The 26,775-nt window shown below is 41.6% G+C and overlaps 1 protein-coding gene across 1 annotated transcript in view; it reads right to left on the minus strand.

The window, feature by feature from the left end:
• The window catches only part of vir-1 (virus-induced RNA 1), a 69,624-nt gene extending 42,892 nt beyond the window's left edge, over positions 1-26,732 (minus strand). The window contains exons 1-3 of the mRNA XM_043422699.1: positions 26,619-26,732; positions 25,494-25,867; positions 25,143-25,362 (exon numbers count right to left, since the gene is read on the minus strand). Of these exons, the coding sequence (XP_043278634.1) occupies positions 25,143-25,212 (70 nt within the window). The 5' untranslated portion in view covers positions 25,213-25,362; positions 25,494-25,867; positions 26,619-26,732. The remainder of the gene's footprint in view (positions 1-25,142; positions 25,363-25,493; positions 25,868-26,618) is intronic.
• Between the last annotated feature and the right edge of the window lie 43 nt (positions 26,733-26,775).

Genomic DNA, 26,775 nt, shown 5'->3' on the forward strand with positions numbered 1-26,775 from the left:
TCCGGTGTAAATGCGACGCAGCTGTTTGTCACAAAGGCTTCGAAACAATCGCGTGTATGAGGAATGCTTAGAATTCGAGGGGATAACGAAATTGAATTAGAACGAAATTATGAAAAGATTAAAGCAGCGTTTCAACTATTTAGTTTTTTCTCAACATTTTGACATTTCCGTGAAAGCCATTGTTTCGTTGGCTTTGTGCGTCGTTTGCCTGTGCCTTGAAAGCGTGCAGAGCTTCGAATTCGGCTCAGAGATTGAAAATTTTGTTACAAAGCCATAGAAATTTCTCTTTTCATTATAAACATGTTTTTTCATATATTTATAATTCTCTGTGGAGTGTCTGGAGGAAGTGGCTCGTAACGAGATTGGCCTTAAAAATAAAATTCTCTTTTCTCTTGCCGATGAAGCTTTCGCGAGACAAAAATTCCCGGGATTACATTATTTGGGAAATCTTTTTCGTTTTATAGCTCCCTCCGCGTCTCCTCCTCTCTTTACATAACACATATCATTTTTTCTCGCTTGCTCGTTGATTTCTCATTTTATCGCAGTTTCGCCTCTTGGTTTCACGTTTAACTCGGGAGAGTGCGTCGATCGGGTTGTGAAGAGCTCGGGGAGAGAAAGCGCGAGAGCATAAACTGGAAGGGAGGAAAGAGGGCCAGCTTTTTCTCGTGAGTATTCCGAGGAATGAACGAAATCGTAGCTTGGTGCAGAGTCGAGCGGTGGTGCTATAACCAGCGTCCACATATAGGCTGTACCTAGAGTCATGTTCGAACTTTGGATTTAGTTGGGAACACCCAACGATTGGGATGACCCAATTGTCGAAAGGAATATCACGAGTGTTTTTCTGCCTTCGAATGTTCGGGTTCGTTTGGGGGGCTTGTTTGTTCGAATGGAGGTGAAAAATCGGAAAAGGTTAAAAATTAGTTAATATCGCATCGAGTTTTTGTGCGAGAGTACGAATCTCGAGGATCGTTCTTCTCTTCGAAATCCTTCGGTCGAAAAATCCAGGAAACCGGGGATATGATTCCGGGACACTGTGTACGTTTCGTGCTGAAAGATCGACGAGCCTTTCCCTCAAATATATAGCAATATGAAACTTTGTACGCGAAATACACTTGTGCTTCGCGTACCTCGGTAGTATGCCCATGGGAAAGGCGGGAGGGAAAGCTTCAAGAGGCTGGCTACATAGGGTAGCGTGGCTCACTATCCGGGCTAGTATGTACTTGATGTCAAAGGCGTAATAACTTGGCAGTACTTGTCCGTGAAATAGCCTGACGCATGCGGAGAAGCAGAATAAGACGAGGGGGAGAGAGAAAGAGATTGACGTTTTTCGTATACGTGACGACTTATTGCACACCTGCGTATACCCTGTAGATATCCATTTATATATATATTTAAGTGTGTACAACTAGATTGGTTCGCTCGTCGAAGAACTTTCTGCATATTGCACCCTCTAACTCTCTCACGTCTATTACGCAGTCCAACGTTCTAGATATTTCGCTTCAGTTCTATTATCTTTTCGTTCCAGAGGGGATATCGGCTTGTTCAAAACCTGCCTCGAGATTTCATCGCCTTCGGACGAGCAGAAAAGGTTAGTTCAAGCTTCCCGGTTTGCTACTAAGTTTATCGCAATGTTTTAGTTCAAAGATGAATGAAAGATAAACGCGGAGAGAAAAATTTTGCATGGATATGAAATAACAATTCGAATTCATTGATTCCTGACAGGACCTCAAGACCAAAAGCCTCTTTCTAAATCATACAATCTTTAGGTTTTTCGACGAGAATATTCTCGATTGGGAGAGATTAAGGGAATACTCACGTTTCGATAAGTTTTTGGTGCTAATAACGCAGTGGCTCGAAAAAGCCCGAGAGCCTTTTATCATAGTCACACGAGGAATACGTTATTCGAGCGAAAGCGCATCGCTCGTGGCTCTATACCAGATTTGTACTACCCAAGAAATTGCGCGCGAGGATAAGCCACAATTCCGTTACAATACGTACATCTGCATTTTATGCTTGATGGTAGTTCCCCAAGGTATGCCATAACACTGCTCGCGCGAGTTCCTCCCCCTCAAGCTTTCTCAAGGTTCCTAATCAGCCGTAATTTCCATGCTAAACAGGGACCCAGAACCTATCTTCCATCTCCCTCCCTCTCTCTCTCTCTCTTTATTTCTCAAAGCCTTTTCATTCTTTCTTTATCTTTTCTCCCCGTGGTATCCTTCTTCCACATCTCCCTTTCATTTTCTCTTTTTCAATAATGTCTAACAATAAAAGAAATAAAAGCAGCAAATTGAATTCAGAAGGTAGAGGTTTTATATACATCAGTATATATGGGTTTGTAAAAAGTCACGAATGATCGTGATCAAAGTGAGATCGAACGATCAAGGTCTCTCGTTAATTGCTTCGAATGATTATAAATTTTTACAAAATTTTCTTCACAACTTCATGGAGGAATATAAATCGTTTATGAGTTTTATCAGCAATGATTTTTCAAATATTGCATTTCGACTTTTCTTATTCTGAAACTGCTTGACAAGAGTTTATTCCGCGAAAACGTTAGTAATGCGTGATCAGGAGAAGAACAAAAGTTTGCGGTGTCATCCTGCAATCGATAGACAACGGGATGACATTGGAGGAACTAATGACTTTCCGTTACGAGCAAGCGATTGCTAATTAAATGCGGTGGAACTCGAAGGCAGCTCTGAAGGAATACAATGGTGATTATACGCCAACGGAGTGAGTCACCGTTTGGAAATGGCCACCGGAGCGATGGCCAATTATCTCGATAATGCACACAAACGTCTACTTTGTTCAATAATTATTGAGTGAAAAAAAAAACGTTCGCGTGCAAGTTTCTTAAATACCCTTCTCCAGGAGGTTCAATTTACAACCGGATGCTTTGGAAATGAAGGAGGATATAACCGTACGAGTAAAAAACACCAGTAAACGAATATTACCAAAACAAAAGAAGAGATTCGTTCAATAAAGCAAACGCCATTTTGTCTCGTATCCATTAAAACCACAAAAAAGCTCTTAACAAATATTTCACCCTTTTTTTTCGTCAACTGAGATTTTTCTTTTTTATTCTCTTCGGACGAGCTTCTGGCAATTAATGCAGTTCCTTAATCCCACCAGTTTGAAATTTGCATTTTCTCCAGTCATTGCACCGTAAAAATGTGGGTCACCCCGAAAAGGCTAAAATAAAAACCCCCGGAGCATTATAGAAACATTATCTAACGGCCTCTCTTTTCTCTTGACAAGTCGGTTTACCAATAGTTCATTTTATTGCTGTTTAATTCATTGAAAACACCACAATATACGTGTATATAGACGGGGATTTAATATGATTTAGTAGACCAGCTTTCGAAATGAAACAAGAAATACCACGGATTTTAATTGAATTTACACTAATAATTTTCATCATCACAGAGATGCCCGAGCGATTGTATTTATAATAAAATAAGAATAACGCAGGTCGTATATCACTGCGTAAAAGTTTAACGGCTCGAGAGGTGCCGACGGACAGGTTCGAGAATAAAAATTATGAAATAATTATAATAGTATATAGATGAGTCGAGTCGAACGTGTGTGGCGTTCAACGCTATTGGAGTAGCGAGTCATTCGTTATGAAGTTTGATACCGTGGAAGCGTAGCTTCTCCATAATAATGTAATGCTGTGTACGCGAGGAACTCGTCAACCGGAAGAACATGGATTTGCAAACTAATCAACCGTCTCATTCCATTCCTGTACCTGCTGTATTTAAAATTATGTACATACGTGTATATACGTGCATACGTGTTTACACTCGCGAACGTGTTTATACGTATATGACAGGTATAACTCGTTTTCTTACTCGACAGACCTAGCCTTCTTTACGAATCACCTGACTCATGCAGCAGGTTCGTCATCGTCCTCATCGACGTTCTGCGCTTCGGGGCAATCAAGCTGTCGCAAATGGAACATTCGAGCCGGTAGATCCTTCCACGTATATTTTCTTATCGTTTTCAGTTCTTCTTGAATTTCAACGAACCGGTTGTCGCGCCGTGGATTTTCAAATTCAAAGGTAGCATGGACGAAAATAGTTTCTTCCATCTCGAGTGTACATATAAATAAATGTTGAAATAAAATCTCTCTCGGGAGAAGCAAACAGATCGATATGATTAAAAAGTAGATTTGCATACGCTCCTGATCGAGAAGGAAGTACTTTTTTTGTCCGAGCAAAATGACATGACTCCTCATTAAAATTTAACACTTGGGCTGAGGGAGAGCGAGAGTCTAGCTAAAAGTTGTCCAAGTAATGAGACTTTACTCGAGAAGATCCGATTACGCGTGACCGATCAAGAGAGTTCGACATGGTTTCTCTCGGAATGACAATGCTTTATCGTGTTCGAGACTTTATCCTTCAAGAGAGACTCTGATATATGCGCATAAAGTGTTGCAATTTTGATGAGCTCGTTGAAATTTTCACAATTCTAGACTACACTGATATTTCATCGTGTGAGATTCATATGGAGAAACCGAATGGAAAGTTTTTCGAGAACTATGATTGCGTCGAAGAGATTGATGACTCCCGGAGCGTTAATTATTGAACTTGAAAACTTGGTTGAAAATTGCAAATGCCTGGCTTTTCCGAAAAACGAAAGAAAAGGAGTCAACCATTGGCGTCCCTGCCGAATACGCAGGAGATGATTTTCCAGAAGCATGGTTTTGTCGTTGGATTAGCATGAGTTTGGTTCTCGAAGGACGCGAAAACAGAGCAGCTCAAATCAAAACGTGCAATGGTATTTTATACGTTTATACGTTTGTACGACCCGTAATGGCGCATGTTTTATCGCTATGCGTCTCGAAACTACAGGTATTCCCTCGCAGATGAAAATACGATGTAATTTTATTCACATTGCATACGAAGTGTCTACTAATAGAACTCACGTTGGGGCATATTTACGAAATTGCGTAACTCGAATTGGAGGAAAGAATGAATCTGGGGATTCTGGAAAGTAAAATCGTTGGAATTTTTTCTCCGATGAACCGCGCTAATGGGCGAAGAAATAGTGAGTGATAACCACTCATCAGGTGGTTCGATAAGAAGCAGGTCTAGCGAGGATAAAAAGCGATAACGTTCGAGTTGATCCACTGGCGGCGCATGGAACGGGAACTTTTATGGACTGCCACTGGAACTTCCTTCTTCGCGATGCTTCACAGCAGCGGTTATATCATTAATTGACCAAATTCTGATCAACGGCGTCTCGCAGAAGAGAATCGACCAAGTCTTCTCATGAGAAAACTCGGCAAATTGCCAGCGGAGCTACTTTTTTTTAATGCAATTTTCGAGACACTCGGTGTGCTACGAATGTGAAAATCCAGCGATAGTGCTCTCCCCTTGAATCACTTGGATTAATGTATTTATGCACGAATATAAAACCTACGCTTATAATGCTCGCTAACTATAAAATCTATTTTGCTACCTTTATGAGCGTAATGATCCAAATACAATACCCCCCGAGCTAAAGTTATTCTTGATGCTGCGCGTGTGGTGAAATCATCGTATAACCTAATGAGTAAGTTAAAAAATCGGTTGCAGTGTATTTTCGGTAATCGAGTGCTCTAGGCCCTTATTAAAATACGGTGTTTCAATCTCGTTGCAAATTTCTACCCAGCAACAATCAATACGCACCGTATGGAAACGAGAATATGTTGCTTCCAAATATATATTTACCCTCCTTTTTTTCTCTCGTTGCTTCATTAACGAAATTCCACGCCCCATCGAATATCAAATATTCAATCTTTGATTCAATTGCAATTGAATGAACAGTGATTTATATTTGAAATACTGAAAAATATCAACTGACGAGCAGTTTAAATTTGTTTCTTGTGCAAATCATCGTTGAACCAACGAAAATGAGGAATCGGGCTCCTCTGAAAGTCGTTAAAACTTGTGCCAGAATTCGTTCAAACTTTTCTCCCCAAAATTATGCTCTCATCTTTTTTTATGAAAGTCACCAACGCAGGGAATCAGAATCATAAAATAAGACACGCAGAGGTCACTCCTCGGTTATAATGTTGACGAATGAAAAAAATCATATTCGGAATGTGGAAGAATGTATATTAAAAGATACAGAAAAACTCAGCGAAAAGTATGTCACCGCTGTTCGGAGTAAACTCGAGTGTAAAATTCGTCCACGTTTTTCCCGCGGATCGTTCATCTCTCTCTCTCTCTCTCTCATTCTCAATCCAGTTCCTCTTTCGTTCTCCTCTCATGAAAAGGATTCGTTCCATTTCAGGCTCTGGGGATATGAGAACGGGAGTAAGAGAGTGGAAAATAAAATACGGAGAAGTGAAGAAAATAAAGAAAACTGAATAAGGGGGAAAAAATTGAAAAAAGAGAGGAAAGAAAAAACCAAGTTCAAATAAAGTGGAATGAAAAATCGAAGAAGACTCTGAGATAACTCGATCGGTAGTGGCTCACTGCACCCTTGTACAAAGAGTTTTTCCAGCTCCTTCGTTTATGCTTGTAGTCTGCTTTTCTATGCCTTTCCTCTCTCTCTCTCTCTCTTCACCCGAGATGAGGCCAGGTTTTCGTCTACTATGCTCTACCACTCACCTCTGCTGCGAAGAGGGGAAGCAAGGGAAGAGGCGCGCCCCCTTCAACAAAATTTCTCCCTTCATTGGATATATTTCGTTATAACTGTGTTCTCTGCTATACACATAATCTCATACGTATGTGGATAATATGGGGTGAAATGGAGCATTGGGAAAACTCTGTTAAAGAACTGGAATAAGGCAGCGATGCGAAATTCGTTGCCCAACCAAGTACTGTGTCCTCGCACGAGATCGCTATATAAACTCGGGAGATAACAGGGAGAAACAGATCCTTCTCTCATTATTATGATTATTTGTCGTTTCATTATTTCTACTCATCATTCACGTAAATGTCAGACGTACGCAATCCGCATAATACTTTATGAAATTTTGCAATCGCTCAGAATAGCCAAAGAATGATGCGAGTTTCTCGTTAGCATAAAGTACTTTTTGATCTTTGCCTCCCGGTCCATATTGCCTCGAGGATCTCCATGATGTATTTAGCCTATATACAGTCAGTGTACCACAGAGACAACGCTGCTCGGGTTCTCAACGAAGCTCTATAATCTCCCTCCCTCTCTTGCTCTCTCTCTCGGTCTCTCTCGGTCTCTCCGTGTATATCCTTGCCCTGGGAGAAGTGCACTCGTGCTGGAAAACTTTTAGTCGATCGGCGTTGTACACGGAGAGTCCGTATAATTCGTCGTTGTTCCACTTCCACGTGCCAAGTCCCATCGTTTCTCCCCTTACGCACTATATATATATATATTAGCGGATACACCCTTACACAAATATACACGTGAATCTATATATCTGTATCCTTATATACAGGCTTGTATATAACTCGGAAGGTACAACGGTATATGCTTATATGTATATGTAACAGTGGCAACGGAACAGCCTCAAAGCCCACCGAGAGTTTCAGAAGCATCGGAGAAGCGCACCCAGCATCCAGCGATGTCGTCGTTGCCACGAAACGCTGCTGCTCCGTGTCAGTGCACCTGACTATATGTCGTCGAATCCTCGTGGTAGTCGTCTCGGCTAGGGCTCTCGACACTGTGTGACACGTTAACAAGTTTCTCGCTTCCAACGGAGAACCCCACCGCAACCAGATCGATACTATTTTCGAGTAATACACCGCGCGCGGAGCAAGTTACCAGAGAAGAAATAGAGAACAAAGGAGAGGGGGGGGGCTAAGAGTTTTTAAAGGGGGGGGGGGGGATTCGGAGAGATCCCGTTAAATGGAGTACAATGCTATTCGGTTATTTTTTTTTGTTTTAGTAGCGATTCCAATGCGGCGGAGCATCGGGATTGGGAAATTTCGAGCAACGTAGTATTATATTTTGTTTTCTGGATTCACAGCAAGCTAGAAAAATTCGTTATCACAAGATTCTTGCTGGGGTGTTTGGCTGGAGGGAGGTTTGGCAAAATGATTCAATTCAGTTTGAAATCAGTTGGAGCTGCCTCGAATGATGCTTCCACAAAAAGCTAAAGTTCAACAAGGGGTTGAAAAAAATACGAACTCGCTTGATTATTCTGTAAGAGATGAGTTTTGCCAGAATGTGAATTATTTTAACCGGAGGGTGGCGAGTGCCCTTGAAGAATTCTGAAGCAGACGATCCTACCAAAAACGGAGTTAAGGACATTTTGTAAGTGTTTATGTAGGGCAGCCGCAATCGCGGAGGCAAAGGCTTCATGAAGGAACGAAAATACGGTTCACACGAAAGATGATTCGGTGAAAACTTTACTTTGTGCAAGAATATATGCGCGGGAATTTACTCTTTTCCATTTTTTCTCCCAACACTGCTTTTTTATCTCTACTTCTCAACTCTCTTTATTTTACTTTATTTCGCGTTAAAGTATATACAGAGTGGCAAAGTATACTCCAAGCTCTTCTCCCCCGCCCCTCTTCCTCCAGTCTTCTCTCAGAAAAGACGAGACTTAAATTCCACATTATAACACCTCACGTTTCTTTCGGGCGAGTATGAACCAAAAAGTCCATCGTAAATGTAGCTCGTCGCTTAAAACGTATATATATTTTATCCTCCATATATTTACGTCGCCTTAGTTTTTATTTTATCTCGTCGCGTACAAAGCTCGCCCGCCTGATTACCAGACGTGTGCATGTACGCACGCTTTCAAGTACGTAACACGTACCGCGGCCACGAGACGAAACACGTAAAAACTTTATTATTTTTATAATTGTAGCTCAAGTGGAATAAAGATTTTGACAGTGTTCTTACTTAAATCTGGAAAATTTTCTTTTCATACAAAGTTGTCGAGATTCAACGACGAACTCTCTATGTCTCTTCTATTTTTCCAAATAATCTCGAGTTGACGCGAGGCCAGCACGTCTCGCTGCATATACGAACGATGATGCATTTACACAATTGCGAATCGGGGTTGGTGAAAAAGTGGAGGAAACCGTTCGTTGAAAATTGTCCATTACAAAAGTCAACTCTCGAACTCAATTTTAGGAAACTTTATATATATCCTCTACACGAGTAGAACGCGTTAAATTCATTATGAATATATACGCTCAAGGAGGTAGCCCTAAAATCAAGTGACCTCCGAGCCACGCTTGAGCTCAAAGCGTCTGCTGCTTTAAAATCTCCTTCGCGTATAATCGTCGTGGAATAACATTATCGAAAGTTTCGATACCAATTGGGGGTTAAAAGAAAAAGAAGAATAAAGTACAAAAGTAGAGCCATCGCGGAGCTGGGAAAGCGAATGGAGAAAGAAGCCTGGGAGCAGCAGCGGCAGCAGCACATTTTTACAAAGTTCCGCGAGAGGGAGGAGGCTCGTGCGCGCGATATAGAAGCAATAGCGCTGTCGTTAAAACCGTTATTAGCAGATACTCGGTTATGATTAGTTTTATGCAAATTAATGGATAATAAAAAGGAACGGGAGGAGTGCATGTACTCCGGAGTGCTTATACACATACCAGAATACATAGACATAAAGAAAATGATAATATATAATAATATAGGAAGCATAAAACACTCACTTTGTATACGGATCGTTTATATAGTTATTCGATAAAGAAAGCTCGGTGACGCTAACGTCAGTGAATATTGTAATTTGAATCGAGCCTAATTTGCATGACGACAAAACGGCGTATGAGGGTACGGACAGTGAAAAAAAAGATGTGCGAGCCTCGATAATATTTGGTAGAGGAGGAATATCGTGGCATACGGTTCGCGAGTCGGGGCAATGGAAGAAACAAGTCGCATACTGAGAAAATGTTAACAGTAGGGGGAGAAAAGCTCTCCGCATTTATGCAGTTGGATAAATGTCGTTTGTATACGTGGCCGACTCCCGAGGTCCAACTACTTTTAATTTGCACTCTTGGTGGTGTACGGGAGCGGGAACAGAGGTGAAAAATAAAAATAATATAAAACCGCGTTAAAAAAAAGTAACAACGTGGTTGGAAGGGTGTGGCGAGAGCAAACGGTGCGAAACACGGCAAGAAGAGGAGAGTTCCACGGCGTACTACCCACATTTATATTTGTACATGAACATAGGTATAGAGGAGGCCGCCCGCATATAATGCGACCGAGAAATTTCGAGGCATCCTTTTCATACGAGTACGTATACGTGTATACGTACAGAGGGCGAGGAAAAGCATAACTACTTTTAATTTGTACCCTTGGAATTCGAGCGTTCTGTTGGAGCGCGTGGGGGGCAGCAGCGGGTATGCGGTAGCGTACTTGGAACGAACGGTGCGGAATCTTGTTGTGAGAGTTCAACGAGGCCTCGCGCCGCGCGACACTGTATACACATTTGTAAAAAGGGAGAGAACAGACAGCGAGAGAGAAGGAGAAAGAAGCTTTGGGCTTGTGAGCTTTGAGAACGTGCACGTCGCTACGTCTTCTTGCCCCGTTAAAATACCAATTTTCAATTACGCGAGGGAATTAAATGCCAATATTCGAGGGATGAAACAGAGACGAGAATCGATTATATATTTCAAGCGAGAAATCAAACTTCTCACAAGCTTTACACGTTACACGGAATTCGTTGGTGTGTTTCTCAATGTATACACGTGCACCTCGCAGATTATATTAACCGTTCGTCGTCCACGTATAGCTGTGCTATCGGAGCTTGAAAATCTTCGTATGTAAATGTCTAATTCAGGATATGTACGTGTGTGATTATAACTGAAATTCGAATGATGAGCTTTGGAACAGTGTCGATATCGTGGCTGGTGGTTTACCGCTCTATATCTCGACTCCCACGTCGAACTATATTCGCCCTTTTCCGATACACGTTCGCATATATGTACACGCGAATATATACCTATCCTGCATTAAGATACAAAGATCGAGATCCATCACTTTCTCTTTCTCTCTCACACCTTCCGCACTTGCCCCTTTGCCTCGCTCCACAGACAATCGCGCCGAGCGAGAGTCGCCTGGTGCATTGCAAACGAGACAATCGTTCACGTTTACATCACCCCTGGGGGACGAATCCGATATCGATTCTATTTCGGATCAAATCATTTGATATTTCTATTCATATATGTGTGGGTATAAATCTCTATACGTAGGTTTACATTCGCGTGCAGGCTCTTTCGCGGTGCAACTGGCTCTTCTCTTTCTACCCCAATCGCTAATAATCACTCGATCCCTGCGAGCGACTGAGAGAAAGTGAGTGCGAGAGAGAGAGAGAGGAAGAGAGAAAAACAGAGTCATGGCGACTAACGGCCAGCCAGGTCCGATCCAAGTTTATGGCTTCTCGACCAGACGTAATTGGATTGTCTTCCGGACGAGCAACCGCTTCCATAATTCTTACGACGGGCGCGAAGCACAGACTCTAGGAAAATCCCTGAACACCCTGTTCTTCTTCCTCTCTCCCTTCTATCTTTCTCTTTTCTCTCCTCGTTTTTCACTCGTCTCGTAGGTTCTCGCGATTTCCTACTCTCAGTCTTTCATTCCTTACCTCCCTCATCGTTCTTCTTTCTTTTTCCGTTTTCCTTCTTATTTTTCACCCTTCTAACCTTTTTCTCATTCCGCTTGTGCCTCATCTGCGTCTCGTTCGCGCAACCCCCTCATTAACGTCTCTTCCTCACGATCGGTATTGCACGCGAAACTCGTCGAATTCACGACAAGAGCTTCGAGACTAATTCTTCGTGCCTGTTTCCGCCTACGGAATCGCATTACCTCTCTCCCCGTTTTTTACAGCCATCGCCGAGGCAGAGCTACGCGAGGAACGCCGCACAGCTAGACACATGCCCATGAATATACGAAGATACTCGTAATAATACAGCACGGTTCAATGCTCTTTCCTTTCCCAGCAGCAGGAAAACCTTCTGCATAATTTGATCCCAGTTATGTCAAAATCGGATAACCTGATTGTAAGTTAGATTTTTTGTTCGGCGTGGTATATTGACTCTCGGGTGGGAAGATATTATCGTGGAAGATAAACTTCTTGAGGTCGATCCTAACACCACTTTTGATTGGCTGTGAAAGCTCGTAGTTTCCGGGACAATAGAAACTTTTTTGGAAATAGAAAATTTGTTAAAATCAACGCATTATATGTACAGTCCAGAGATTTATCAGAGATTCTATCTGTTATAAAAATTTGAATAATTTATATATTTATGCGCGGAAGGTCGTGAGCGCAAGCTCGTCAATTACGTCACAAGACGGTCCGGGGTAAGTTATTTGAAGAATTCGTGAAGCGAATGGATATAGAAAGCATCACTGGAATTGCGAGCATTTTAATCGATACGCGGATTGTCATTATCATGATTTTTCTTTGATTGTGCCTCGCTCGCTGACCGATTTGAGTTTCGTTAGCTTTCATCGATTTGTTGTATTGTTATCGCTAAATTATTTCCTTTGTGCTCTTGTACCCGTATTTGTATTTCTCGTGACGAGCGCGTGAACAAATGTTCATACGAGCAAAGTCTCGATTCGGGGGAAAAAAGAGAGCTCAGTGGGGTGGGGGAGAGAAAATAGGAAAATAGAAATAAAGATAGCACTGAAAACATAAATGCTGCATTGCGTCCAATTCTCCACGTGTACATTCGCTTTTTTTTACTCCATCCAATTTATCCGCGCTCACTCTCGTCGATTCCAATTATTTTATTGCTTCTATTAGTCATTTGTCGATTTGACAAAAGTTTCGATTTTCAATGTAGGCATAAACAAATACTCGAAAAGTTTCATTGTATTCAATAATTCGACACCGAATACGATTACTAAATCATGCGAAATAATCGAAAATGATACCAGTGGTGTATTGTATAGAGCTTCGGTAGTCTTTGAATGTAAGTGTGCGACAGAAGGAAAAACGCATAGAGCAACGTTCTTCACCGAAAGGTCACAAGATCCAAGTACTTTTGGGGGAAAAAATCTGACATTCTGTCAAAAGCTGAAAGCTGAGAGTAAAAATATCGAGATATTAAAATACATAAGATCTCTAATCTAATTGTTGTAAGTATTTAAGGATCTAATCGTTATCGAGCATCTGAACACACGTGCGTGCGAACATGTGAAAGAAGGGTCCGTGAATAGAGTCAGAATCGCTTTGTGCGCTCGAGTAAATAGATATTCAAGTATAAATTCGTGTGTGCATGTATTTATTAAAAGCGAGAGAGGGATAGAGGTTGAAGCATATGAGCCGGAATTTATGTTGCTCCTTCAAAAATGTCGCTTTGAATGACGGAGGGAACGAGGCAGCAGACGGTTGACATATGTCGGGGACAGAGGAGGAGAGAGGAATAAAAGGGAGGTTTGTATGACTGCATCAATATGACTTTGTGCCACGATTCAACAAATCGCAAACGCGGCGTGTTTCATCGAGATTCCTGGCTCATACAATTCCTCTTTTTTTCTTTTTTTTTTCACATACGCCATTGACATCTCGTTGCTAAAAAACTTTGGCACTCTGCTTTTTTTCTTCGGTTATTTCACTTTGCAACGGAGCTCATTTTTTTCTCAGTTTCCTTTCACTTTCAAGAGGCTCACAAAGCGCTGCTTCGAACGTAGCCAGTCCGAGGAACAGCGAACCTGTTTGCGTGTGCGTGCGCCTCTATGTAGTACACGTCAAGGGGGAATAAAATTGCGAAATAAACTGGTCCGGGCGAGGAGGACGAGAAAAAATGTGAGTGATATTTTTCGGCCTCGAGCCTATGAAAATATTCACATTGAATCTACGTAAAAGGAAACCCGGCACAGAACCAGCTTCGAAAAATTCAATGTCTTTGGTCAACTTTATTTTTAAAAAATATTAATTTTTCTATCTCCGATGTGAATTATTTATCATTTTCTGCAAATAGAACTTTATCAACTTCCATATTTCTGAGAGATCTCTATACAACGACGGAACAGTGGAAATCCGATTCGCTTTATTCTCCAAGAAGCTTGAAACTTTCGAAGAAACGTTCGAGTTGCGCGTCCTGAAAAAACTAAACGCGTGATATTCGTTTTTGTTGAAATTTAAACTGCGTTTAATATGCAAATGATGCATCAGAGTACCTCAAAGGAGTAAACTCGAGCCAGAATTTCAGCACGAAAAAGAAAAAAGGATGAGTAGTCGAAGGCATTATACCTTGGCCGTGTCGTATATCGTCGTTCCTGCCTTTTTCGAAAAACCGGCATTCTCCCCGCAATTTGCCGACAATGCGTTCGGAAGTTCTTGCTAAGTAAGCCAGCCAGCTACAAATCGGTAATTCTGCGTGCTATATGAAAACGAAATTAGATTTATGCGAAAGCTGATAAAATTTGTTGGCAGTCTCGAGGACTTTGTTGTTTTCGAGCGGGGCACAATCTGTGCTTGGGATCGACAAAAAGTCAAGGACCGCGTTTCGAGTCAGTATATGATTGTATATCGTTTGCGATTACCCGTTCTTTCACATATACGCGTTTATATTTATGTATGAGTAACGGTACATATATAAGGACGAGAAGAATGCAAAGAATAGCAATAACGGGGGAAAGAGCTCGGGTGAAATAAAAGAGACGGAAAAACGAAAAAAAAAAAAAAAAAAAAAAAACAACAACACGTTGAAGGGAAACATGAAATAAAAGCTCGAGTAGGAGTGCAGAAAAAAAGGATAATGGCGAAGTGAGAAATGTGCGCGAGATGGATAGATGGCGATGCAAAGAAAAAGAGAGAGGGGCAGAGTGCGAAAGAGAATAACAGATAACAGCAACAACAACAAGGAAAATCACACGGTACTCGGGGGTGCACCGTGAAGGAAAGAAAAAAGAATCAACAAACGCACTGGGACGACGAAGTTGTCGACGTCCAGGGGCAGCACAACGCTTTTTCATTTAAAACGCCTCGAGGAGCACGAAAGAGTACGAACGCATATACGTATATATCGCAAATGAAGCCTATATGCATACTGCATGTACAAGACAAGTATATCTATATACGCTAGAGAGGCCAGTATACATGGCAATGTATATGCGTTTAAATATTTATATGTGTGTGAAAATCCTCATCAACTGCGGATAATAACATATAGCGCGAGGGGCGTGGGCTCATTGTGGCGTTTCTGAAGAGAAAAAATAAGAGGGTAAAAGAAGAGAAAAAAAGTAAGACAAAGAAAGAGGAAAAGGCTAAGGGGCAAGAGTGCGACGGTACCAACATATTTAGACTGTTGGTGAGGAGGGAGCGCATCATCATCGTCGACGTTGTCAAAGCCGTTGTCATCGCGTTGTGTCGACTAGGATGAAGTGGTTTTGAGCTTGTACTCTTAGAACCCTTGCTCATATAGAAAGATGAAAAGAGATGGGCAAGGGAAGAAGGAAGGAAGGAAGGAAGGAAGGAAGGAGAGAAGGGCAGGAGCAGGGCGTTGCAAAATACGAATCTTACCTTCATAAGTTGCACATTATGCAGCTCAAATAGCGGTAAATGAAAGGGCGTAATTCTTCTCATTCGATATGCGAACACGCGTTAAACGAGTCTTTTCTGTTTACAGCACCAAATTACTGCGTGGAAACACTACACACGATCTTCCTCTCGTCTCTCCCTCTCGCTCCACTCTGACTTTGCCTCTGCTGCTTCCATTTTCCTGACTCTGACAGGGTGCGTAATGGCAAAGATCACGAGAAGGGGTGTACATACGTTTGAGAAGCTTCAACCTCGCGTGTTGCGGCTTGTCCCATAAAGCACAGAGCTAACTCGGTGCCAAACCACCGACCCCAGATATGCCAGGGTATGCGTCGCTTGGGAAAGGAAAAGTGAGGAGAAGCCTGGAGGGACTCAAATTAGATTTTGATTATGCGAAAGGAAGAATGGGACTCATCAAGCAAAACGCATTCCACCGAGCTCTACCTGCGCGCTCAATTGTTTATATTTTCACGAAAGTGTTTCAATTGTCGTTTGAGGAACCTCATTTATCAGTACGAAAACATTCCGACCATTGTTAAATGAATTTTTTATTTTCATTAAAAGAACATTTTCCCGTTGATATTTACTCGTTCATTTATTTAAAGTGTCTTCTTCCCTCATTGTTTTCATCGTTGGAACGTTAAACGACGAAACGATGTAATAATAACAACTGAATAACCAAAAGTTTCATCGAGGAACCATGCTCCTGGAAGGTTTACGCCAAATTTGCGTAAAGCAAGCAAACTGACGAGTTTCCCATTGTATCGTTAAAATACACGTACGTGTGTAGGTCGACCTTTCAGGTACACCTAATACCCATGCGATATGTTAAAGCTGTTTCTGCTTCTGTTTCCTCCCATCGGTTGAAAGCACAGTTTGTCCCAGACTCGTAGGTATACGAGTACGTAGAAGTGGTGGGACTATCGTGGCAGCCAAGAACACAGGGAGACGTCAGAGAGTAATGAACAACCTGGCGTGTGCGGCACGAACAATTTAGTGCAGGGTGTGCATTAACAGCAGAACATTGGCAAACGATTATGGTGGAGGACATCGGTATAATGCCAAGGCTAATACAATCGAACTACTACTCGCCGCTCGATATGTGTGCGGGGACGCTTTCGGATTTGTGAGAAAATCCTTTCATAGCTTTTGCAATTAAATTCTTGGGAGCTCGCATAGTTATCGAACTTTTGGACCTCTCAATAGTTGACGCAATAACTTTCGATTACGACGGATATTTCTATTTCGATTTTCGTGTGGAAAATCGAAATTTCGGACCCTCCCGACGATAAACGAATTCGTTGGCGTTTCATTTAATTTAAAATCATTCCCATCGAGATTTTCATCGACCAACGTTATCCGCGTTTATCCTTTTTCGACAGTTTCTGTCCACCACTCGTGAAAGTGCTTATACAAGTGATATATATCAATAATATAAGATAAATAATATAAGATAAATGTACGACTTTGGAGCTCACCCGAACAGACAAGCGTTTGTTACTCATCGTATTCATTTTCATTGCAATAGGAAACAACGGAAATGTCTGTCATAGAGGTTGAAAATGATTCGAAATGTTATTTTCGATGATTACAATAAAATGCGAAATTTCAAAGGGGGGAAGAAAAAGTGGACTCGCGGCTCGCGCAGTGTTTACTTTATCATACTGACATAAAAGTGCGATCTGTGAAAAATTGAGAATCAAAAGTCCCCATGTATGAAATTGTGACTTTGAAGCTGTGACATTAAGAGGATTTATCCGAACGTCGATGTGAAAAGAAGGTGAATAGTGAGAAACAGTGTGGTTACTTTGATGAATTAACAAGCGAGCTCGGGACTGCGTGAAAGCTGTCATAAGTAGTTGAATTCCCCAACAATGGTTTATTGTACGAGAATGAGAGGAAACGGAATCACTCGAGCTCTCGATAGATCCTATTGTCCTGAATGACGAAAGGGAGTCAAGTTTAGTATGTGACACGTGACAATCGGCCATTCTGACTTCCTCTCTATTACTCAAAGCTCCGAAACAGAGACAGTATTACCTGTATGCTTTCTCGTGTGATTGATCCCTAAAAACACATACAAAGTGTCCCCGAAATCGAGTTTTATAGTTTTATAGTGATCACCCGAATCGAAGTCTTCGATATTTTCTAACGGAACGAATATGTCGAATGGATAAAACGATTATTGATCATCATTGGAGATCAGCTAATCGGAGCCATTTCCAAAAGTACCTTGATTACAAGTTCCTTGATTTTCAATTGTTTTATTTATTGAGAGAATGGATCATTCACTCAACCTCGCTTTGACACACAGTTTGACCGATTAAAACAAAGGCTCTGTCAGCCCACGCGGAGCGATGGCACAAATGGGCTAGAATTTGTATTGTTTCGATCGTGTGAACGGTCTGGAAAAATTTCACTTTGAAAATTTGCAGCTCTCGCACTCGCGGTTGCCATATACCCATGTGCTCTCAAGCTATTGAAAGATGAATTTCCATTTTATAAAAATAAAAGCAGCGTTACTACTCTTCCAGTTTCGATATAAACGAAAACATAATTTCGTCAGAATTCTTCGTCGAATCCCCATCCGCGTATGGAGCGTCAATTCCCAGACACCTGGTATGTGCTTTCATGGGAATGCGGTAGAATCGATAAATTTACTGTTGCACTTGGGAAGAATATTGGAAGAGGAGGGAGGCTGGAAGGGAACGAGACAGAGATAGAGACCGACACAGACGCGGAAGGGCATTAGAAACTCGTGAATACGTCCTCGGGGCACATATCGAATGATCGAAGAATCCCCCGGCGTACGATTGATATTTTTTTTACGCCGACTCTCCATCTCTATTTCCCTCGTGCTCTTTCTCTCGGGCGTACACGTATTTACATGGGCATAACAAACGGCGCGTGCATTCCACGCAGTGTCGTACGGAATCGAAGCAGCGGATACTGTACGTTCAACGAGACGGATGAATCGCGCAAATCGATGAGCAAATGAGACAGTTGATACATGTCAAAGCAAAAGCGTGCAATCCGCGTTTCATCCATTCTAGTCAATCAACCAGACTCGTCGAATCAACCAAATGACATATTTCGATAACTTTGCATTTCCACTCTTTCCGCCGCATATTCACTTTCTTCATCATCAAATATATTCAGACGACCCGCCGCGTTTCAGGTTTTGTTTCGGAGAATGAAAACGGCATGAACGTTTGAACTTTTTCTTTTTCAACCAAGTGTATACGCCCGTAGACGGAATACTTTGTTTTTCTCAAGTTCAATATTTTATTATTCGTCATTGATGCGATTCTCACCAAAGGCACATGTGTCAAAAGCCGAATCACCGTTGCAGAGTTATTTTCAAAAGTTTCCGCATTCACCGAATTGAGCACTCGAATCTACAATGGTAAGAGAATATATAAAGGCGCGACCGATGTGCTCAAAGTACAAGCAGCGACACCATTGACCATTGGTGCAAAGTGAATGTTCAAATAGTTTGACGAAAGTTTCATTTCCAACATAGCACCTAATATTTCGTGACAGTTATTCCGGCTAAATGGTTCCGTCTACGAGCCGAATGGGTCGGTATACCGAGGATTCGGGATCGACGATGAGTGACACGAGAGAGTGGGAGAGTTCAGGAGAGTAATTAGCACGTCGAGCAGATGGTACCGAATGGGAATAGGTTGCCGCGTAAATAAAATGCGAGAGGATCAGTAGCGTCGATGCTCTTTGCCTTTCCACAACCGGTCGCACCGAGGAATAATTTTTTCCTTACACATCAACTTTATTCTCATTTTTGTTTAGTAAATTAATGCTATAGAAGAATAATAAATTGAAATGTATTCTCGTACACGACTCATCGGCGACGATGCAGAAAGTTGTTATTTCCCCCCGACAAAGCGCTGAGCGATCGCAGCGGACCCATATGATCCGAGTCTGTTGGATGAGCTCGGAGAGCTGACCGAGGGGGCCAGGGACCGCGGAAGGTTTGCTCGTCTGCTCATTTTCGGGCACAATTATCCGTTTTGTTTTTCCTTCATACCCGAGTGCTTTTCATTGGTTCAACGTTTTTCGTCAGTTTTCACCACGCGAAGAATTCGGGTTTAGCTGAAATTTTTTCGACGCATTCGACGAGAACGAGAGAATTTTCGATAGATTAATTCCTTCCGTAACTTTTTGTATTGTCAAGAATAATTGGATTTGAAGAAGCGAGTATATTTGGAAGCTCAGCTCGATGACAGGCGAGTCCGAAAATCATGTGTCTCCGGTTGATCCGTAGAGCGTATGGAGTTGGACGTGGAACTAACGAACGAGGGAGGACATGAGAAAAGCGAATGGCGATACTGGTCGTTGGTGGTGTCGCTCAGGATTGTCGGTGCGCTCTATCGACGTCGTCAGACCGCACATGAATCGGCCACATGTCTCTACGTTACGATGACACGGACAGAGACGTTTCATATCCCCGTAAAACAAATCGCGTTATCTATACGTGTACGATACGCATTAAATGGGAGAGAGAGAGAGAGACAGTTGGACGAAGGAGGCAGATTAAGATAAAGAATAAATGGAGAAATAAAAATGAAAAATATGAAAAAGACGAAAGGCAGGAACGGAGAGGAAATCAAAATGGAAAATAGTCAAATGGACGAGGATTAAGTAGAGGTGAAAAAATATCAAAATAAACGGAGAGCAGTAGAAAAGAAGAAAATAGAGGGGAGAATGAGTCAGATGTATTCAATCTGTGTAGGTTAAAATACAAAGAAGGGAGAGGGGAATGAGGGAGACGGAAAATTTCCTCGTCGATATTTCGCAGCGCGCTCTCTTTCTCTCTCTCTCTCTGTGGACGAGTCCTCGAAGAGATATGACTTCGTGTCTCGAATATCCCACAGTGATAAATCCGCGAACCCGCCTCTTTTTTCTTTCTCCATCACCTTCTCTTCTTTCTTCTTCTCTCCTCTGTTTTTATTCCGCTCACGCAAACAGCCGCAATGTGGCAAAGCCACGGTTGCTGACGACTCCTCATTCGATTTAAAAATCCATCATTTCGACCTTCCCGAAAACCGGGGTCAATGGGAAGCAAACAACGAAGACGCATTGTTCCCGCACTTGGAGACTTTTTCTGCAGCGAAGGCAATGATAATTATTTTCACAATTTTTTCATGCAGTTCTCGCTTCGCTAATTATTGTTCAATTCTTCCCAGTATCGATCCTCAGGATTGATCTTTCTTCGTGGTTTTACTTTTCCTCCTTTGGCCCTTCGTATTTTTTTCTTCACCCATTTGTTAGCTTCTCTCTGGCATATCAAAGCCCGAAACGTTACTACACGCTGGGTATATGCGGTTGCAGTAATGATTTTATAATGGTCCAGTGAGTCTCGCTCGAAGATAGGTTCGACGTAAAAATCTTTAGTCTTCTTTTCTTCGTTCAATCTCCTTTACATTTTTTCTCTTTTCACCCCCCTCCTCCTCCTCCTCCTCGTATTCCAACTCGTTTTAATCTTTTTCTTTAAATTTTTCACTGTTCCTTTCTTGTCAGTTTTTCCCGACTTCCACTCCATCTTTCTCTGTTCCTTTTTCCCCTTTCTTCTCCTCCTGCTTCCATCCCTCGTCCTTTATTCTCCATTTGCGTCCTATTTTCTGCTCCGTCCCTTGCTCCCTCTCAAAACTTCTCATTCTTTCGCTTCTTCACATCTCACCGTGTATTTCTTTCCCTGGCTCTTTCACTCCATTTTTTATTGGAAAGATTTTATTTTCTCTGGGCGCAAAGTACAATGAGGCAGGTAATTCTCCAGGCCGCGATTGGTCGACCGAATACAAAACTGATCGAACAAGACACCGAGCACAATGAATAACTACTCGCGAACTCGGCCACGTCACTCTCCCCGAGTGATCGTAAACGGTTAAGATTAAGGGACGTAAAGAAATAGAGGTATATCGAAGATACGAAATAAAAAAGTACGACTCCTAGGAGCGGAGACTCTTCGTTTGGAAGAATCGATACCGTGATTGATAGTCGCGAGGGACGTCAACACTTGGAAAAGTGACTGCATGCACAGAAACATGGACGTGTGTATTTCGGAATGTGTGGAGATAGAATACGAGAATGGAAACAGTGAATCTATGCACAATTACGAATGCAAGGAGCAATTAGGAATAACGTAAAGTCGGAAACAATTAGTCACGTGCCCTTTCTCCGCATAATTAAATCCTGATGTATACGTATGGAGGAAGAATACAGCGCGCATATATATATATATATATCTATATGTTATATTGTCGTAGTCCCACTCGCCGATTGGATTCGCTTTTAATTGTTTCCGTTCTCTACCAGAGCTGCTGCAATTTCATCTATATATTTGTCCACGTATACACGTATATTTTCATGTGCGTAAATCCATGCATGTATATTGAAACAGAGAGAGTTCACCATACATTTCGGTCCAGAAATATTTCGAATATAACCTCGACTAAATTCAAAGCCCGACAAACTAAAATTGCGGTTTGCTAGAGTTCTCTCCTCCTGTCTCTCTCTCTCTCTCTCTCTCTCTCTCTTCATACGCACGTAGTACATATGGAAACTCTTCTGTTAAGATCCGTGAAATGTGCACTTTCCGTTGTATTTACTATTTTTTAGTATACGAATCAGGCATTCGAATCAGCTGAAAAAGTGGCTTCCTCGCCAGGTTTTTCCGATTTCCATGCATTTCCATCCGTTTTTCAATATCCTGGTAGCAAAACGTATTTGCCCTTACGGTTTTACACAACCGATGATTACGAATGGCACAAAGAAAATTTTCTTTTTTTGACTCAACACAAAACAGAGAGCGAACCGAACTCTATATTTGAATGTGAAATTTTTATTCGTTCGGAGATGATATTTTTCACGAGTATCGAAAGAATTATGAAAAGCAGATTGGGTAATTATGCAGTTTGGCTACTTTTCCGAAAGTCATCACGCACGCACGCACACACACTCACATCAAAGATATTCTAAACCCGCCCAGCGATACCACACATGCATTAAAAATGCTCTGAATACACCCATCGATTTCGCATAAACATCGCGTATGTGTATCCGGAACGTCTTTTGATGTGTGTGCGGAATCGTTGGGTGGGTTTAGAACACTTTCGAAAAAATTCCATTGATTTTCGGAAAAGTAGCCGAACTGCATAATTACCGTTGATTGGAGAAACTAGAACAAAAAAACTGCGTCATTGTTAGATAGGAAAAATTGGGACGATGGGAATATAGTTTTGGGGAGGCAAAAAGAGAAACGGAAAGAAAAATAAAAATCATTGCCACACACGTTTCGTGTGTTCGGGGTGCCTCCTCCGTGCCTCCCTGTCCCGGTGTGCCCCGCGCCAATTTTTTTCCCATGCCATGCACAACCGTGTGCGTCCCCGGTAGCGCTCGTAACGCGTTATTCTATTCTGCTCCCATATACCACTGTCCACAATTTCGTTTCATCGGTATAATAGACTCAAGCAATTTCGAGCAACTGCGCCGCACACCGAGCAAGAGAGTCAGAGGCTGAGGGACCGAGGGACGGTATACATACGAGAGAGAATTCCCCGAATCAGAGAGCCAAAAATAGATTAATATCACTATATTTATGAGTTTTTGAGTTCGTACCCGTGTAATTGGATTGAAAGAAAAAATCAAATGACGACACAAAAAAATGTTTGCATTTCACGTCTTTTTGTTTTCTCCATTTCGTCGACTCTTTTTCCCCAACGTTTTCAACTTTTTCATCGCAATCTCCGATCATTTCCGTCGTGCATTCCCGAAATCATAACAACAAACACGGAACCGTTCATTTTTATGCCCTAGTGTGAATCTGGGGTCAGGTTGACCCCAAAATTTTGTTCTCGCATGAATAGCATTTACAGATGAGCATCTCATGAGTAAAACCCCCAATATTAAGAAATCGTTATCCCCTCTCTAAAAGTGGGAGCACAGAGCCACTTCATACTCAAAAATAAATGCACTTTTTGGAACGGTTGCAAAGTGGACTATTTTTCCCTTAAAGCATGGACCCTGTCTGTAAAACTCTGTAAGGATTTTTTTCAAAACTCAAAATTTAATTTTTTACGAGAGATTTAACCGAAAAAGTGCTTTTTACGCGCACCATCAACTTTGAGCACGTTTTTGAACAATGAAAAAAGATTTTTTTGAAAATCCGACTTTGCAGCCTTAAAGTTGGATCAATTCACTGCAAAAATTGACTAAACCTTTTATTCCGAAAAGCGCATAGTTACCGAGATATTCGATGTGAAAAATGACCTGGGGTCAAAGTGACCCCATGTGCACGAAATGTCTCGTTGTGAAGGTGTGCACACTAAGGGTTATTATAAATAATAATTATATTAATATTATTGAACGAAATATGGTTGATCTCGCGTCGAAGAGAGCTAAAAAAGAGGGGAAGAGAAACACGATGTTTTTCTCCTCATTGCAATTACTATCTGTCCGACCCTCGTTTGACCCCACTCCATTTATTTATAGATTCGACGTATCGCTCACTACAAGAGACATGAGATTTCTACTACATTGAAAAAAAAAAAAAAAAAAAACGAAATAGATTTGATAATACCGAGAGGAATTTGCTAGCCTTCTACTCCGGCTTTACTAGCGTTGCTTGTCGTCTCAATTTATGAGATGTTCTTTCCCATTGTCTCTCTATTATTTTTCTCGTTTTTATTGACGCGCGACAGTCCTCCGATTATTCTCGAAACTTCCACACTTTCATCAGCTCATCTGTTTACGAGGAAAGTTTGCTTAAATTGTTTCCATTACAATCTCAGTTCCGAGTGCCTTATCAACACTCTTGAGAAGTTTCGAGATTCAGGCTCAAATATCAGTCTCAAATAACAACAATGAAAATGTGGGGTAAGTTTATTGCTGGGCTTGTTTTTCCACCGTCGGTGAGTTTCTCATAAGGAGAATCGAAATTTCTTAGAATTTCGAAATTTCAAAACCGTGTGTTGTTTATTCGACTCGTTAATTTGCGGCGTTTCGAGTACAATTTAAGCACCTGACTGGCATAGAATTTCATCACCTCGCTTGCATTTTATCAAGTCATCAAAATTGACAGTTGAAAGTGCGCTGAATAATCACAATTTTTCGCAAGTATTCGTTTCCTGGGTGGGTGAAAAAAGTTCTGCGTGTACGAAATATATTTGAGTAATCACGATATAATTTTTTATCATTTGATCATTCACAAATTTTGATGGGCTCATTATTTTAAGCGCGACGAAGAGAAAAAGCGAATGGATGCTCGGAGAAACGTTAAATATTGGCTGATTTTTTTGGGATATGTTAAAAAAAGATTTTGCTCAAAAGAATGTATTTTCACTGGGAGTTTCGTAATGTGTGCTGTAAATGAAAAAATATGCGAGAAGAAAAAGATCGAAAATGAAGAAAAAAAATGGTTGCACTGCTTCGCGGAAAATCCCTAGAGAGGGCCGCATATTTATCCGTATATATGTATATGTGCATATAAGTTTAAATATGTACAGAGAGGATCTATCTTCCGTGATGAAACGAGCACACTTTTGACGAGTATATGCGTAGCGAGAGATGCAAACACGCGATTCGCCGAAAGAAAAAGGTAAAAATCATGAAAAAAAGAAGAGACGACGAAAAGCGGAAGAAAATAAAAAGGCGAAAAGGGGGCCAAAGATAGGAAAAGTCTTGTAGTGTCTCGGCAATATCTACTTACCTGGGAAACAGTGCGCAATCGCGACCATGAGGCTCGCCAAGATGAAAACGCTGAAAAGTGGTCTCTTCATTATGCCGCTGGGTTGATTTTGGAAACTTCACTCTTTCCTTCGTTTTTTTCCTTTAATCTCGAAAAAAAGCGTAGCACGTTTTTTTATCTCTCCCTCTCCTTCTCTTTCGGTCACGAAAGAATCGTTGCACAAGTTACCAGAGGAACGTTCCTTTGAGAGAAAATAAACAAAAAAAAAAAATCAAATGAAAATTCGCTACCGGTTCGACGAGTGACCTCGATGCTTCAAGGTCACCGATCACTTTTACCCCCCTACACGTCAATTAATTATAAACAACGTACGTTTTTCAATTCTATCCGGACTTTAACCAATGTCGGTATGCAAATTCCTTTTTTTTCAAGCGTGAATCCGTTATTCTCTCGCTTGCGGTGTGCTCGCGGACGCGCTATCACGTTAAAACGCTGTTACGTTCTGAGTCGAAGGTTCCCGCTCGAGCCGATGTTATATGTACCCTTCTGTATTGCCCCGACTGCTTTCTCGGCCAATCGGAATCAGCTCGGACTATATAAATATACTACGTACACAGTGTACGTCGATTTCTCACACGCCATACTCCGGCGCTCCGCCACGCTTCTCGACGATTCTCCTTCGTTCTACCAAACATTTCAACTTCGCTTCCCGTTCCTCTCGTTGTGCGTGTTTTCTCGTATACTTTCTGAAAATAAATAAGACAACTGCAATTTCCGTCATTTTTTTCCGCTCAGCGCCTGATATTACTTTTGAATTCGTTGCAACGTTCGATTTGCCCAACCGCGGCGGGTTATTCTCGTTTAAGGAAATCACATTTTTAGCGTTAATATATATAGACAGAAAAATATAGCCAAAGCGGCTACATTTTTACTCTAATTAGAATCGATAGACAGGATTTTTGTTCGTTTTCCAAGTGGCTTTAATAATTTGTTAAATATATATTCTATTCAATATAATAGCACCGGAGAAAAGCTCGATTGCAGTCAACTTGTAAGAGCATTATTTTTGTTTCGTGTTTCGGAAATTCTAATACGAAAGAGTCGACGAGGACACGCAAAAATATGTTGATCCATAATTATTGAAATCCGAGTGTGCGACAGGTTGTGCATCGTGGCTGCTGGTAGTATAAAGCTCCGTTGATGCTGATGCGTATTATAATTCGCATCCGCATCCACACGAGCGTCGCGATTGTGTGCCGGACAATATTTAACTGCACGAGCTCCCGGAGCGTATCCACCACAAACGCGCACTTGTATGATGACGGTCACAATGATAATAATCCATTTTATTTTGCACCGGGAGGCGAGTCACAGGTCACGATGCACGAGGTATGTACAGTCTGTGTCGTGATTCGAGAAAACCGCGTACCTCATCCGAGCACGAATACGACCGAAAATAAATAGACTTATTCAACGGGTATGTATTTTAAAACTCACATGTCCGACTTTCTCTCCCGAATCCCTGAAATTTCGGGCAGCAGCGACTAGAATCGTGACGCGTACTGCGACCGCGTGGCTTTTGTTTATGTTTGTCGAGAGCGTCGGTCGGTGGTCGGTGTCTGTCGGCGGCGGCAGCGGCCATATTGAAAAATGA

The sequence above is a fragment of the Venturia canescens genome, chromosome 6, assembly GCF_019457755.1.
Source record: "Venturia canescens isolate UGA chromosome 6, ASM1945775v1, whole genome shotgun sequence".
In the NCBI taxonomy this organism is placed as follows: domain Eukaryota; kingdom Metazoa; phylum Arthropoda; class Insecta; order Hymenoptera; family Ichneumonidae; genus Venturia; species Venturia canescens.